The sequence below is a fragment of the Ovis aries genome, chromosome 10 (genome assembly GCF_016772045.2).
Source record: "Ovis aries strain OAR_USU_Benz2616 breed Rambouillet chromosome 10, ARS-UI_Ramb_v3.0, whole genome shotgun sequence".
Taxonomy (NCBI): domain Eukaryota; kingdom Metazoa; phylum Chordata; class Mammalia; order Artiodactyla; family Bovidae; genus Ovis; species Ovis aries.
In genome coordinates this window covers 29,170,291-29,186,454 of record NC_056063.1, presented here as the reverse complement: position 1 = coordinate 29,186,454, position 16,164 = coordinate 29,170,291, and the positions used below count along the sequence as shown (strand labels likewise).

Genomic DNA, 16,164 nt, shown 5'->3' with positions numbered 1-16,164 from the left:
CTTCAAATTTTGAAGAAGTCGGGTGCTTAAAATGAAATCGAGTTTGCTCTTTTCAGATGACCAGGGGGATTCCTCACCTGTCTGATTGGATCTTGTCTAGGTACCTTGGTCCTAACACTGGCAATATGCACATTGTGGCAGACCTGTATGCAGAAGTCATTGGCGTGTTGGCACAAGCTAAGTAAGTGAACCTCAGAATCCTTTACCATAAGAGCACGAGTGTCTGTGCCATCCGGCCCTACTCCCAGAAAGGGGAAGTGTGTGCGCTCACAAGAAACAGGGTTTATTTTTGCTGTGTGTGTCCCATCGCTGAACCTCACTAGAAGCTCCCTGAGGCAAGTACCACGTCTTCTTCCAATTTGGTTTCTCCATTACCTTTTTCACTTGGCAGTCAGGCCTGATACTACCAGACTGCTGCATCCAAGAAGGAAATGGCCTAACCAAAGTACTTTTCTTCCTGCTCAATTTTCCAAAGAAGTTTATCAGGGTTTTTTTTTGTTGGTTTTTTTTTTTTTACTTTTACTTTATTTTACTTTACAATACTGTATTGGTTTTTGCCATACATTGACATGAATCCGCCACAGATGTATATGAGTTCCCAAACATGAACCCCCCTCCCACCTCCCACCCCATATCATCTCTCTGGATCATCCCCATGCACCAGCCCCAAGCATCCTGTATCCTGCATCGAACATAGACTGGCGATTCATTTCTTACATGATAGTATACATGTTTCAATGCCATTCTCCCAAATCATCCCACCCTCTCCCTCTCCCTCAGAGTCCATTTTCACAGAACTAGAACAAATAATTTCAAGATTTGTATGGAAATACAGAAGTTTATCAGTTTTAAAAATCTTGTTTTCTATATTCCATGAGTGGGTGGTTACGGTATAGCATCCATGAATGGGAAAATTCCATTCTAGAATGTCCCCTTACTATAGACCTTACTTAATTCAGCCGAGCTAAAAATGTCCCAGACTCTGTCATGGAAACAAGTTGGAAAATTCTCATTGCTAAATTTATCTGGCCCCATAACACTATTTAGCAGGCTAGAACAAAATGGTATTAGACTATTAGCAATAAGAAACTTCTTCCAAAAGTGATGTCACACCCTGTTCACCCATCTTCATCTTATTCAACCCAGAGGCAAATCGGGCAAGATCCTGAATGCCTAAGTTAGGCCAAGTGAGCCAGAAACTTAATGTGAATCCAAGCCAAGAGACCAGCTTGGAACAACAGTGATGCCCTGATCTTTGTGAAATGCAACCCTCAGAAAGATTTTTATCTTCAAGAGATGGAATTTCCTAACTTAGCAGCATGGAAACACTCAATTTATCAAAAAACAAAACTTTTTTAAAAGCGCTTATTCAGCAACTTTAACTAGCCAAACAGTAGAAATAACTCAGGAAACAGACCCCCAAAACTCCTTGACATGACTTTTTTAATCTAACCCTGTTTGTCTGTTCATCTTGACTACCTATTCTTTTCTAATACATAAAACATCTGCATTAGATGAAAGAGAGATGGATACACCTACGCAATGAGAAATTTCAGCCTCAAAACCTGACAGCAATAGAGAGGAAAGAAACTGACCCAAGCAAATATAAGAACTAAACAACAGAGTTACCTGGAGCATTTGCATGAGAATATATATTGTACCTTTATTATATAGCCCATTGTAATAATGGTGGCTCATGAGTCATTAAAAAAATGTATAGTGCATTTTGGAGAGATTTCTATTACAATTAAATAATAAAAGTACTGGCTTTTTGAAGGGATAAGTTACAGTTATCTGGCAAATTAACTCATATGTCTCTACCTCATACCTAGAAAAGATCAGGAAAATGACTTGTTAATATGTATTTTGGCTGCTTTGTCAAATCCTAAGAGTCTCATCATATTCCTTTGTAATTATCCCAGCATAACTCTTATACAATCATTTGGAAAGTTTAATATGCCAAAAATGACTTCTTGTGTTTTTCTTAGTTTTTCTGAACTGTACCTAACAGTATCGGTTACTATAGAAGGACTTTCCTTAGCTACATCGATTTTCAATTGAGAATGAATTGAGAGATGTCATAATTAAAACAACATTTGAAGGTTGTAGGAATTTCCACATTAGGTCAGATTTATGATCCACTGAGGCACTGTTTCTTGCCAGTAGTGACTTTTTCAATTTTCATGATGTCAATATTTGTCTCAGTTCTGCAATAGTAGGCTATAACAAATGCCTCAATTTGGGTAATTGTCCAGCACTTTCTAGTCACAAGAAAATGCTTTCACCAATAGGTTCTTGAAGTAATTGCAGTAATATATAGTAATCACAGTGATAAATTCTCAAATGGTCAGTATAGAGTTAACCTTTATTGATTGATGGTACAGTCTTAAATGGGTGTCATACTACAAATTATCATGTTGCATTCTTCTCATTAGTATACCAGAACCATTTCTTTATTGTCGCCTTAGAAAATTACTGCTTCCTTTGTTCTCAGTGGGGGAAAAAAAAGGATGTATGCTTATCTGATACAGGATGGTTATCTTTCTTAAAAAAATAAATGAGTAATGTAACAATTCTAATTTTAGATTTTATATCTAGATCCCAGTGGTAAGATATAAAAAATACTTTTTTTCTTTCTGACTTTAGTTATTAATGCTTAGTTTGGTCTTTAAGTTTTAGCAGAAATACTATTTTCACTCTTACTAGTGATAATGTGCTTAATTCCTATCATTAATGGAGGAAATTTTTTTGCTATTAAGTGATATTCACCCAGGGTCTTAGCACTTTCAAAGTTAAAGTTAAAATTAGATTTTTCTAAGGTAAGTTTTGGGGATTAAAGTCTGATATATTCATTTAAATAGTGATGTTTGTTTTTAAGATTCATAATTTCAAAATTCTTCTCTATATGATATAATTTTAATGTATATATTGTATATTCTCACTTTAATAATATAAATACTGTGCATTCTATACATTTTAAAGCAGGAGACTGAATAGTTTTTTAGTTACAGTATTTACTAAAGAGTATTGAACACTAAAAGCATGGTTATTGAAATTTATTTTTATTTTAAAAAAACATGTTTATGTCATTTAGAACTTTTTAAAGTAAAACATAGCCATATTTATTTTTAAATGAAAAATAGACATTTAGCGACTAACTGGTGAGAATGTTGAAATAGTAACATATACAAATAACCTGCCTTTCCCTACCTCTCCTTGTTTTAGTCATGGATTAGAAAAGGAAAGCATGGTTTCTAAGTATCATGTGATCTTTAAAACCATATAGCTCTAACCTATAAAGTTACCTTTTCCTTTTAAAGTCTCTCATTTCAAAATTAAAACCATAGATTTTTTTGTGGTGTTTGTAAATAGCTTGAATTAAAAAGAATAGAATGGAATTCTTAAAAAGTCTAGTTTGAAACTGTGAAATTTTACAATCTTGATTGGAAATGTCACTTCTGTGTCTTTGCCATGATGTTTCTGCTTCCTGTCCTTCATCTGTCCCTGGTTAAAGAGCTCTGCTCACCCTTCACCCCAACAGAAACCCCCTCTAATGTATTCTGTGATTATCCAGCTGAAAAGAGCCCCTTCATTCTCCAGTGCCTGCCCCCAGCCCCTTTAGGTGTATTATTCACATAAAGGGCAGTGTGAAATATGATTTGTGTGAGGAATGATCTGGGTTGGGGCATTTCACCTTCCTGAAGGACCAGAGAGATCCAGGAAGAGTCCCAGGTACTTGTTGCTGCTGCTGCTGCTAAGTCGCTTCAGTCGTGTCCAACTGTGCGACCCCATAGACAGCAGCCCATCAGGCTCCCCCGTCCCTGGGATTCTCCAGGCAAGAACACTGGAATGGGTTGCCATTTCCTTCTCCAATGCATGAAAGTGAAAGGTGAAAGTGAAGTCACTCAGTCGCGACCCCATGGACTGCAGCCCATCAGGCTCCTCCTTCCATGGATTTTCCAGGCACTTGCTAACATAGCTCAAATAATAGTAGTGGTTATTATTATTTTTGAAATTATTATTATTCGCATGGCTCATGGTCAGTGCTACATTGTCTTATCTTCCCAGTTAAGCTGCACACTGTCCTAAATAGAGTGAGGACTACATTTCACAGCTCATGACTGTCAAAGGCAGCAGCAGAATAGTGGACATTCCTGGATTTCACATCAGAAGATCTGTGTTTGAGTCTCATCTTTGCCACATTGATCTTCTGATCTGTTTCTTCAGAAAATGGAAACACATTCACTACTTATTTGCTGCTCCACTGCCTTCCTAAAATTCTTTTACTCTACACAGCAGACATAAAAATCCATAAATTGTTTAGAAAATATGATTTTAAAAAACTGTTACCAAATGTAACAGTTCCTGCACTCAAGGCAGGAACAAGAAAATGGCCAGTTCTCATGAGGCCCCTTCCACCCAACTTGCCAAACATACACCCCCTGTACTGCCTGTTGGTGAAACTATGTCTGTATATTTACTTTATACATCCTAAAATTTCTGCTCTGAGGTGTTGAGAGTTGTTGTTCCAAACTTCTGGGATTCTGTTAATTGGGCTTCAACTTTTATAAACATAATCACCCTTTCTGGTCATGTCTTGTTCCTAAGTGATCCTGTGTGGAAACTCAGGGTGATAGACCCAGGAAACAGAATGCAGTGAATCTTAGAAAACTTACCTTGTTTTTCCTTTTTTTAAACTAATAGTCAAACCAGCCATCTCAGATATAGCTTGGATAACTTGCTTGTTTCTGTTCCTTTACCCTTCGGCACTTTGACAGTCTACTTTTCCACCCTCTTAGGATCTATTCTTTTTTTAATCTTTTAATGATAATGTTGTGATTAATGTTATTAATATTATTTTACTTTCAAACTGTATAAATACCCTAAGTTCCTTGGGGATCATCTCTTTTTAGTTGTAAAATCCCATACAAGTATTAGACAGCTTTAGTCATCATTTAGAAATGATTTGAATTTTCCCATTACCAGATTTTTCCTTCAACCTAAAAATATTTTTTTTAATAATCACTAACCTAAAACTGCAAAAGAAAGAACAACAGAAAATTTTGTAAATGGATGTAGAAATATGACTTGGCATTATTTGCTGTTGTTGTCAGAAATACCTGGCCTCCTGTAATATATTATTGCTCATCTGTTCACAATTGGATACTTCAGGCCCTTGGGGTCTGTAAGTACCCAGATAATTGCTAAGCCAGGGGAAATGGAGCTTTTCATCATGCTCAATTTAAGAGCTAGAGCATTTTGAAGGGCTCTAAATAACCTTGCATCTTCTCCCTAGCTTGAAGGAGACGTTGAGCATCTGGTAGAATAAGGGAAGAAACAAGATTGGACTCTTACCAATCCCAAATATCAAGACTTTTACAGAATGCCTGTTATTGTCCTTCAACTGCTGGGAACGTGTCCCCATCAGTTGCACTGTCACTCCTGGATGTCGGAAGCCTGCATTTCCCTCACATTCCTACCCATCATTTGACAAATCACTCCTGTCCTCTTCTTAGATTCCCTGCTGTAAAGAAGAAATTTATGGCAGAGCTCAAAGAATTACGGCACAAAGAGCAGAGCCCATATATTGTTCAAAGCATCATCAGCTTGATAATGGGGATGAAGTTCTTTCGAATTAAGATGTATCCAGTGGAGGACTTTGAGGCCTCTCTTCAGTTTATGCAGGTACTGTCTTGGGCGGGAACTTGTGCATCTTCCCTCCTCAGAGTGACTGACCTGAAAGGTGAGGACCTGTTCGCTAAAGTCCTCCTATTTTTTTCTCAATAATTCATGTGCTAATTTGCTTAAGAGTGTCCAACTCCCTGTAACCCTTTGGACTGCAGCCCACCAGGCTCCTCTATCTATGGGATTTTGGGGACAAGAATACTGGAGTGGGTTGCCATTTCCTCCTCCAGGGGATATTCCCCAACCAGGGATTGAACCCATGTCTCTTGTGTTTCCTGCATTCCCGACAAGGGGGTTTCATAACCTAGTAATAGAATTTCAGGCATATAATTTCATTTTTAAACTCATATCATCTTTGGAGTAGGTGTACAGTGGAATTTTATTTGTAGATTTTTTTTTCTTTTTTTCACTCATTGGTTGCATATTATTCTGTTAATAAAATATGGCTTTATTTTTTACTTTTTAAGATCAATAGCATTGAGTTGGCAGTGTTAACGTTTCTAGGCATCAGAACTTTACGTAATGAAATCTTTTTTATACTTACTATAAAAATCAACTAAACCATATAGGTTTAGGTGTCCGTGACACAGTGTTCACCATTTTGTACTAAAGAATTATTGCTAATAAGGATTTCCCAGAGTGTACAACTGTATTAGATTTCATAAAACTTTAGTATCTGAAGGATTTTTTTTTCTAATGGTGCTGTGAATTAGATTTAGTGGGAATCTGAATAAAGAATTTCAATCCCAGGGTTATGAGTGGAGGTTGATCCACTTCATATCTGCTAGGACGGCTATAAGGAGAAAGACAGATGACAGCAAGTTACCTGTCGGTGAGGTTGTAGAGAAGTGGTAACCCTCATACACTGCTGGTGGGAATGTAAAATAGACAAGCAGCTTTTGAAAACAGTTTGGCAGTTCCTCAAATATTTAAATCTAGAATCATCAATCATCAATCCAGTAATTCCAATTCTAGGTATATATCCAAGAGAAATGAAAATGTAAGCCCACACAAAATCTTGAATGTAAGTGTTCACAGAAGCATTATTCCTGATAGCCAATGTCCAGGAGAGGCAAACCCACAGAGACGGGAAATAGGTTAGTTGTGTTGGGCTGGAGGAGGTGACTGTGCTTAGGGCGGGCTGGGCTTCCGGCTCACAGGTGCGAAGTTTCCTTCTGTGATAATGAAAAGGTTCTACATTGATCGTGGTGAAAGATTTACAATTGCAAATATACTAAAACCTATCAAGTCATATACTTTATAAGAGTGAATTGCATGGTATGTGAACTGTATTCAGTAAAGCTGTTTAAAAAAAGAAGAATATAGGCCCATATCAAACTTGTGGAATTCAAGCTTCAGAGCTTACCAGTTTTGTGACCTTGGACAAGTCACAACCTAACTCCTCCCAGCTTCACTTACCTTTCCTGCAGAGTAGTAACAGTGACCCTCATTTTGGAAGGTGGTTCTGGACATTCTTGGACTCAGTAAATACTATTTTTTTCTCTCTCATGCTAATGATTCATGTATATATGTACGTGCATCACAATTTGAGATGATATTTACATATGTATGCAACATAATGTAGGAAAAGGACCATAATTCTGGGATCCATAATGCCCCATTCTGTATAGGGAAAACAGTCTCAAAGGCTTTGCATGCCAGCAATGCCTGTCTTGGACTGAGGTCTTAGTATGATATTCATATACTGGGGACTTGAGTAACTGTTGCTGCTGATAGTCTCAACGTGGACTGAAAAAAAGTGGTAATAGTTGATACAGATATTACATGTCATCAGAAGTACCTGTAGCCTTGGATTCTTCCATGAAAGCTACATCTGGAAAAGACCACAGTGAGTTACAACCCAAAAGGTCAGGAAGGGGAAGGGAGCTGGCAGAATTCTAAACAGGCCAACTCTTCTAATAAATTATTCCCCAGACAACCAAAAGCACCCTTTGGGGTCAGGAGTCCACAGACAAAGACCTCCTTGCTGGAGGAATGCTTCCAAAGGTTTCCTTGTCCCAGGTGGGAAAGGGAAGCATTCCAGACTTGCTCATGAAACTATCTGAACAATAAATACCTAAAATGTCAAGGCTAACAAGTAAACATCTTTGTGGCCAGGGTTGTCAGGGCCTAAAACAAGTTGAATGTCTTCTGCGTCTCTCCCCATGTTTACATTCTCTGGGGATCTGTATTTGTGGGTTATTCAAGGACCCAGGGTCCCCCCACATAGTAGCTAGTCAATAGCAATTTGTTGGAAATAAATGAATGAACCAACCAGTAAAGTCAGGGGATGAACACCTGCTTACTGGTTATAGATGCTTTGTCCTTTCAGCATCATGATTTTGGGATAGAAATTAGGGGGGAGAGTGAGAAAACCAGCCCTGTAATATGTCATTGGAGGCTATTGTGAACTTAAATATAAATGCTGGACTCCAGTGAGTTTTTTGGACTCAGAGGGAGAGGGAGAGGGTGGGATGATTTGGGAGAATGGGAATTCTAACATGTATACTATCATGTAAGAATTGAATCGCCAGTCCATGTCTGACGTAGGGTGCAGCATGCTTGGGGCTGGTGCATGGGGATGACCCAGAGAGATGTTGTGGGGAGGGAGGTGGGAGGGGGGGTCATGTTTGGGAATGCATGTAAGAATTAAAGATTTTAAAATTAAAAAAAAAATAAAAAAAAATAGATTATGGTGTATGTGATGTTATTGAGTGTTACTGAATTAAGATATATTGACTTGAATTTGTTTACCTACAATTTTCTGTGCACATTTCAATCTTTCTCCCTCCCTTGACTCTCTTTCTGCTTCCCAGGAATGTGCACATTACTTTCTTGAGGTCAAAGACAAAGATATCAAGCATGCCTTGGCTGGGCTGTTTGTTGAAATTCTTGTCCCAGTGGCTGCTGTAAGTTACATTTTCATTTTAAAGAATCTTTTCAAATTGGATTAGAGGATCAGCAATTTCATTAAGTATAATATGAACATGCATCTCTGTTTCAGGCTGTTAAAAATGAAGTTAATGTTCCCTGCCTCAGAAACTTCGTTGAAAGCCTGTATGATACCACGCTGGAACTTTCTTCTCGAAAGAAGCATTCCTTGGTTAGTAACTATGAGAAAATTCAAAACACAAAACTGCAGTGACCCAAATTCCTAGGCTGAAGTCTGTTTGAGAGTCGTAAGAGTTCCGCAGATGGGAGAATTACCTACAGCTCTCTCAAAAAGCGCTAAGTCATGTCCAACTCTTGTGATTCAATGAACTGTAGCCTGTCAGGCTCCTCTGTCCATGGGATTCTCAGAGAGGCAGCATTTCAGAATTTGGAGCTGGTACCTAATATTAAACATTGATTGAATCATGGTAACTGGAGGGAATTAGACCATGTTACCTCAAGGACCCTACTAGTCCTAAAGATTCTGCTATTTATGTTCAAGGATTGGTTTAACTTAATTTTTATTTCAATTTGTACCTTTTCCAATCTGGAGGCTAAAGATGCTAACAAAAGTTTCTCTTCTCAAGCCCAAGGAACTTTCACTGGCTAATTCCCATCCTGATTTTCAGAATCAAAATGGAACCAGACAGGAAAGGGAGTTAGAACACGGAGAGTTGCCCGTGGGAAAGATTCTCTGAAGGGTGAGAGAACAGTCTTGGGGAATGCTTTTGTGCCGAAAGGCAGCATAGAAGTTTTTTAAATTACATCACCCTTTTTCCTCCATTGTCCATCTCAATTGTCCTCAGAAACACTTGCAAAATGCCCACCTCTGCACAACACCTGTTGGACCTGGGAGTGGTACAAAGTCTGGGGTGGTGAATAAAGCTCTAGTTTATGAAGTGGAAGGTGGTAGACCAGCTGTACCTGCGATGGTATAGAGGAAGCTGGTTGCTTAGGTTGCTGATTTCTAGTATTGTTTATGTTAATCTTTAAAGTATGAACATTACCACCATTATCTGAGCAAGTACTCAGAGTTGCTTTGCTAGAAGTGGTGACAGATTTGTTCATTTGTCTACATTCTGTGGACTCTGTAACTGCTTGTATTTTGTGTTTAAATTACCAGCTGTAATTAGAGTTGTTCTCAATGATAGTGGTAGTTCAACATCACTTTAAAACTAAGTTAATTTAAAAAAAAAAAAGCAAGTTTATGGAATGTTAAGCACTGAATCTCACTGTGGCAATAGATTTTTGCTAATTCAAGTTAATGGATAAACCAGTTATATTTTTGTTTAAATCTTCACTAGCCCTTGTTTTTGGGGGAGCCATTAAGGTATATACTATCTGGTTCAGCAAAATGGCAGAGAGTTCTGCATGTATACTGTAAAAACCACCCACCAGCTTTTCTGTCTTCTCCAGTTGCTGCGGGAAACCTGCCCAGTTAAGCAGGAAAACCACAGTAGCACCTCTGTTTATTCGGTTGTAAGCAAATTCCTCCTGCGGTTAAATTTGTCTTGGTGGAGTTTACCAGGGCAATAACATTTCTTTGAGGAATCTTCCTTAATTACAGGAAGATTGCATGCAAAAGAAAATATATACACCTACCTCTAAGACAGGGACAAACTAATAGATGTTTATGAGCAAAAGAAACAAAAACATTTTCAAAATCAGTGTGCCTTCCTCCTTTTTTTTTTTTCCAGAGGATTGAGAGTGATCTATGATTGTTTTTTAAATTCATAAGGGAAGACTAAATCAGTGAATCAGATTTCTATTTATGATCCATGAAACTCACTCTACTCTGTACATTGTTGTTTCTGTTTAGTCACTAAGTCACGTCTAACTGCAACCCTATGGACTGAAGCCTGCCAGGCTCCTCTGTCCGTGGGAACTGTCAGGCAGAAATACTGGAGTGGTTGTCATTTCCTTCTCCAGGGGATCTTCCCGACCCAGGGATCAAACCCACCTCTCCTGCATTGGGAAGCAGATTCTTTACCACTGAGCCACTAGGGAAGACCAGTCCTATACACAACTCTAGAGTATTCCATTTCCATCCTTCTCAGAAATACTTGCAAAATGCCCACCTCCTCGAGGCACCTGTTGGGCGTGAGTGCATTACAGAGCCTGGCCCATACGGCACAAGGGGGAGCTGGACAGATGGACGGTGGTTTCAGAGAGCCTGTGTTACCTGAGTGGTTGCAATACATCATCCTGTGGCCTCCTCTTCTCTCTCTTCAGGCCTTGTACCCACTGGTGACCTGTCTGCTCTGCGTCAGCCAGAAACAGCTATTCCTGAACAGGTGGCACATTTTCCTCAACAACTGCTTATCCAACCTTAAAGTGAGTATTTGTCAGCTCGAAAAACTCTCTTAGGAAAACATATTATGCGTCTGAGGCTGGTGTGAGCTCCTAAGAGTGACTCCTGAGGTTCTCGGGGGAAATGATCCTATACTATTGGAATAATGAAAAAAGTATTAATGAGCGTTTTCCTTTTTAAATATAGTCCATTGTAGAAGGTGATTGGGGATAAGAGAAATCATGTCAAATTTGAGGGGGGAATCTTTTAAATTTTTTAAAAAATGTTTATTTTTTTATTGAAGTACAGTTGATTTACAGTGTTGTAAAATCTTGTAAGGATCACTCAAAAGGTAGAATTAAATGCCCCTTTGTATGCATCTATGTGTATGCAGCTGTGCTCAGTTGTGTCAACTCTTTGCGACCCCATGGACTGTAACCTGCCAGGCTCCTCTGTCCATGGAATTTCCCAGGCAAGAATACTGGAGGGGTCAGGATGGAGGGGACACATATATACCTATGGCTGATTCATATTGATATATGGCAAAAACTGTCACAATATTGTAAAGTAATTATCCTCCAATTAAATAAATTAGAAAAAAAGAATGCTAGAGCAGGTTACCATTTCCTTCTCCAGAGGATCTTCCTGACCCAGGGATCGAACCCACATCTCTTGCATCTCCTGCATTGGCAGGCAGATTGTTTACAACTAGTGCCTCCTGAGAAGCCCGTATGCATCTATGGTCAGGCTTTAAATGACTGAAAAAAGAGGAGGTCACACTTCACTGACAGAAGCAGGTGAAATGATTTCAGAAGCTCACCTAAACCTCCTCCAGCCTCCCTCTGACTCATTCCAGGCTAGGAAAACAAGTTGGCCAAAAAGTTCATTTGGAGTTTCTGTAAAATGTTGTGGAAAAATCTGAATGAACTTTTGGGTCAGCCCATTATTTGCGAAGGTGTGTGCGGGGGAGGATTGACCTACTAACAGAAAGCACTTATTTCCTGTCCCTGTTATTTGTGATTATTTGAAGGTATGCTATTCAAGCCACATGCTATTCAGTTATTAATCCTAGGTGCTCACTGAACAATGGCTGTTCAGGTGCTGGGTGATGGGAGGAACCAAGACATGGTCCCTGAAACCGAGGCATGCATGTTCAGTTGCCCAGTTATGTCTGACTTTTTGCAACCCCATGGACAATGTGCCCGCCAGGCTCCTCTGTCCATGGGATTGTCCTGGGATTCCCCAGGGAACAATACTGGAGTAGGTCGCTGTGCTCTCATCCAGGGGATCTCTTCGACCCAGGGATTGAACTGAAGTCTCCTGCATTAACTGGAGAAGGAAATGGCAGCCCATTCCAGTAGTCTGGCTTGGAGAATCCCATGGATAGAGCCTGGTGGGCTACAGTCCATGAGGTCGCACAGAGTCAGACACAACTGAGCGATTTAGCAGCAGCAGCAGCAGCTCCTGAATTGGCAGGCAGATTCTTTACTACTGAGTCACCTGGGAAGACCCTGAAACTGAGGAACTTAGAGTTAAAATAGCCATAATGATTAGCTTTTAAATTGCCTTAAAACTTGAATATGGTGAACAGATTTTAAGTTTTAGTGACCTGTTGATAAAAGTCAACTAAGTGAACCCCATGTCTAATATAAGTGCAAATAGCACCTAATTATCATAATTGTTCTCCCTTGTGTCCAAAGATACTGAATTCCTTTTATAATTTTAATGCTTCTTCAGAATTTTTAAAATATATTTAGTTATAAAATCCTGTATGTGCTTGTACATGCTGTCTTATCTTTTTTATTTTAAGACACTTTAATTTAATGAAGTGGTTAAGATTAATTATATTATTTTGGCATTTACCATCATGACACAGTAATCTGCACTGGAGCTGTTTGAAGCAGTAGCTAGGTACTGGCTCTGAAAGCTGATTGTGAAATCCAAGATTAGAATAATTTATTTTCTTCAAATTGGCAGGGAAATATAATAGCAGTGGATATAGAATTAAGCCTTTAAGAATTCTGGAAAACAAAGTGCTTTTCAGGATATCAACTATTATATAATGGCCACTTTCGGATGTTTTATTCAGGGAGTTATCCATCCATCATATGCCTCTAACACACAGCTTAATGTCATTTTTTGTTGTTACTTCATCCACTTTTATGTTGTTCAGTTATTCTAGTTAAACATGTTTTTTTCTTCTACATTTTACATAAAGAAAAAGGTCATTTTGTTCAAAAAAAAAAGAGAGACTTGATTAAGAATGTTCAGTTTTCTGTATTTTTTATGCCAAATGTTTGTGATGAATTTTAGTTCGTGTCAAAATAGTGTTTTGCACTAACATTTACTATTGTGGCCCAAAAGACCAACATTTTTTTGTGTCCAGAATTGCTTTTGAAATACAGAAGCATAATCTTACTTTGAACTTAATTGCTCTATATTTAAGTATAAAATCAGCCACTTAAAAAATTTTTATTGAAGCATAGTTGCTATACAATGTTGTATTAATTTCTACTGTACAGCAGAGTGAACCAGCTATACATATACATATATCCCCTCTTTTTTTAGCTCTCCTTCCCATTTTGGTCGCCTCTGAGCCCTGAGTAGCATTCCTTGTTTTATACAGTAGGTTCACATTAGTTAGCTATTTTAATTGCTTTACACTTGGAATACTATGTGAAGGTCTGGTGGAAGCCCACCAAAAAGACTTAGTAAGAGTTACACACAGCCCTTGAGAGAAGGGCTGCACACTGATGATGTTTCCCCGTGTGACTATTTCAAGCATCAGGATTTCCCAATGGGGAAAGCAATAAAATCAGAAAGGTGCTCGAAGTGGAGAAGATAGGAAAGTCAGTTATATAAAAACTAGATCTAGGGTGCCTGTTCTTGAAGAGCTTGGTATTTCAATGGGGGATGTGTAATGAAGTTTCAAAACGCATGTGGCAGATGAGGGATGTAAAAGCTGGGAGTTAGGAGATACCTGTGCCATTTCTACAGGTCAGGTGCCCAGTGAAGCATGAAACAGGTAGTCATTGGGCAAAGGAAAGGCAATGATACTTCACTTTATGGGTAGTAAATGGTCGAAATTCACCTCCTCAAGGGTAAAAGGTATAGAAAATCATTGATGAGCTACAGTTGAAATAAAATTGTAGCCCATGTATTTAGAACTCAACCCAGTAAGGATTAAATGGGACCATTTAAAATGGCATTAATATACAGAAAACCTTCCAAACCTCCTCAAGAGTCCTCAAGAAATACCCGAGGAAAAGCTAACATGGTTTCAGGAGCACACTTTGTCTTGAATGGCTTCAGTATTTTGTGGGGTTTAGAGCCAACCATATCATTTCAAAAAGGACCTCCAGTCCAGCTCTTTCCTCTGTTCACTGTCCCTTCTTGCCGCCCCCCACCCCCTACACATGCTCAGGTATAATGAACCCAGTGTTTGCCCCCTGCGTGTTGAACTTGGTAGCCACCTTTGATGTGTTCTGCCGGGGAGAGTTGTCAAGGTGGCAGCGTGACACAGGGCAGAGTAGAAATGTGTATGAGCATGAAAAATCTGCTATTAAAGTAAACAAGGTCTCAGATTCAGCGCTCATTTAATGTCAGGGCCCTGGTTTATCCTCAGCGTTAGTCTGCCAGGAGCAGGCTGCTTCGGTAACACCAACGTGAAGTCTTTATTTACACTTGTTAACTCGGTCAACCATGTGTTAGCAACCTGCCCTTGTAAAGTGGTGAGAAATTTATTACACCTTCTCACCACGACCTTGACATCTTTCAGGAACTTCTGGTCAGTGAGGACCAATACTTTATGCTTTTATGAATTTAATGTCAGAATTTGAATATACTGAGCTGTTAAAAAATGCTACATTCCCTTCCTGTATACCCTAGTATATCTAATTCTGAAAAAGGGAAATATGTTTTAAAAACTTGATTTAAAAAATAAAAATGAAAACTTGATTTAATAATGCTTTCATATTTTGTCATGAATCCCCATTTATTAATAGCTTTTTTAATTGAAATTAAGAGTTCATAATAAGTATGTGCAAGTTTCTTGTCCTTGAAAATGGATATAATTGGAAGAACCTTTACATTTTCTTTTTCTTACAATAATTAATAAATATTAAAACCAGTAAAGTCTTCTTTATTAAAAAGAAAAGAAACCTCAAAAGTTAAGAAATTATTTATACAATATAGTTAATAACAAGAAGAGGTCTCATTAATTGGAGATTAGTTATGAGCCAGGCCAGCAGTAGGGCCTTTAAATGTGTGTCATGGATTATCATGACAGTACCATAGCCTGCATTGAATTCCCCATATGCTTTCATGTTATTGTTTATGTTTTTTCCAGAAATTTTTCTCAGATGGCAATATTTTTTTAACTTTTCTTTTTCTATTGGAGTATAGCTAATTAAACATGTTATGATAATTTCAGGGGGACAGTAAAGGGACTCAGCCGTATATATACATGTATGCATTCTCCCTCAAACTCCTCTCCCATCCAGGCTGTTACATAACATTGAGCAGAGTTCCCCTTTGCTCTCCAGAAGGACCCGTGGGGGAGGATGAGGGAAAGGAAGGATAGTTAGGAAGTTTGGGATTGACATGTACAGACTGCTGTATTTAAACTGCTCAGAAACATTGAAGGTGTATCATCTGAAGGTTATGCATTAGTCAGCACAGCTTCAAAGTCCTAGAAACCAAAGTACAGAAAAAAAAGATTTCCCTTTTCATCTCAGTCCCTGTTTGCACTAGGACTAGAATGCATCCACTTAGTCAGCTGGTCATCAGTTCTTTACCAGAAATGTACCAGGCAGGGTTCCAGATGCTGGGAATAAGTGATGAATGAGATAGTGACGCTCGCAGTTCTCTTAGACCTTGTAATTCAGTGGAGGAGACAGACCGGAAACAAGTACACAGATAAGGACAAAAACTTCAGGTGGTGCTAACTGCTATGAAGAAAATCAAATGGAACATAATGATAGAGAATCACACATTCAGAATGGTGCAGGGAGGGGAGGGGACAAGAAAGGTCTTTTGATTGCCGTTAAGAATATCAAAGTTTGGCTGCCATTAATTTTTTTGATGAATCTTATTTTGGGCACGTCATATATCTTCATGTGTAGTAATCACAATGAAGTTAAAGGAGTGCTTTTAACTTTTCATGTAAATAAAAGGGTATTAATGATATCTTTATTTTACAAAGGGGAAGCATTGAGTAATATAGTAAGGATTCCGCAGTCATTGTCTGAATGCATTAA

The 16,164-nt window shown here is 38.6% G+C and overlaps 1 protein-coding gene across 1 annotated transcript in view; it reads left to right on the top strand.

Annotated features, from left to right (window-relative positions):
* Positions 1 to 16,164, top strand: part of FRY (FRY microtubule binding protein) — a 331,149-nt gene that overhangs the window by 173,947 nt on the left and 141,038 nt on the right. Inside the window, 5 exon segments of the mRNA XM_042254804.2 lie at positions 101 to 181; positions 5,517 to 5,685; positions 8,502 to 8,594; positions 8,690 to 8,788; positions 10,849 to 10,950. Of these exon segments, the coding sequence (XP_042110738.1) occupies positions 101 to 181; positions 5,517 to 5,685; positions 8,502 to 8,594; positions 8,690 to 8,788; positions 10,849 to 10,950 (544 nt within the window).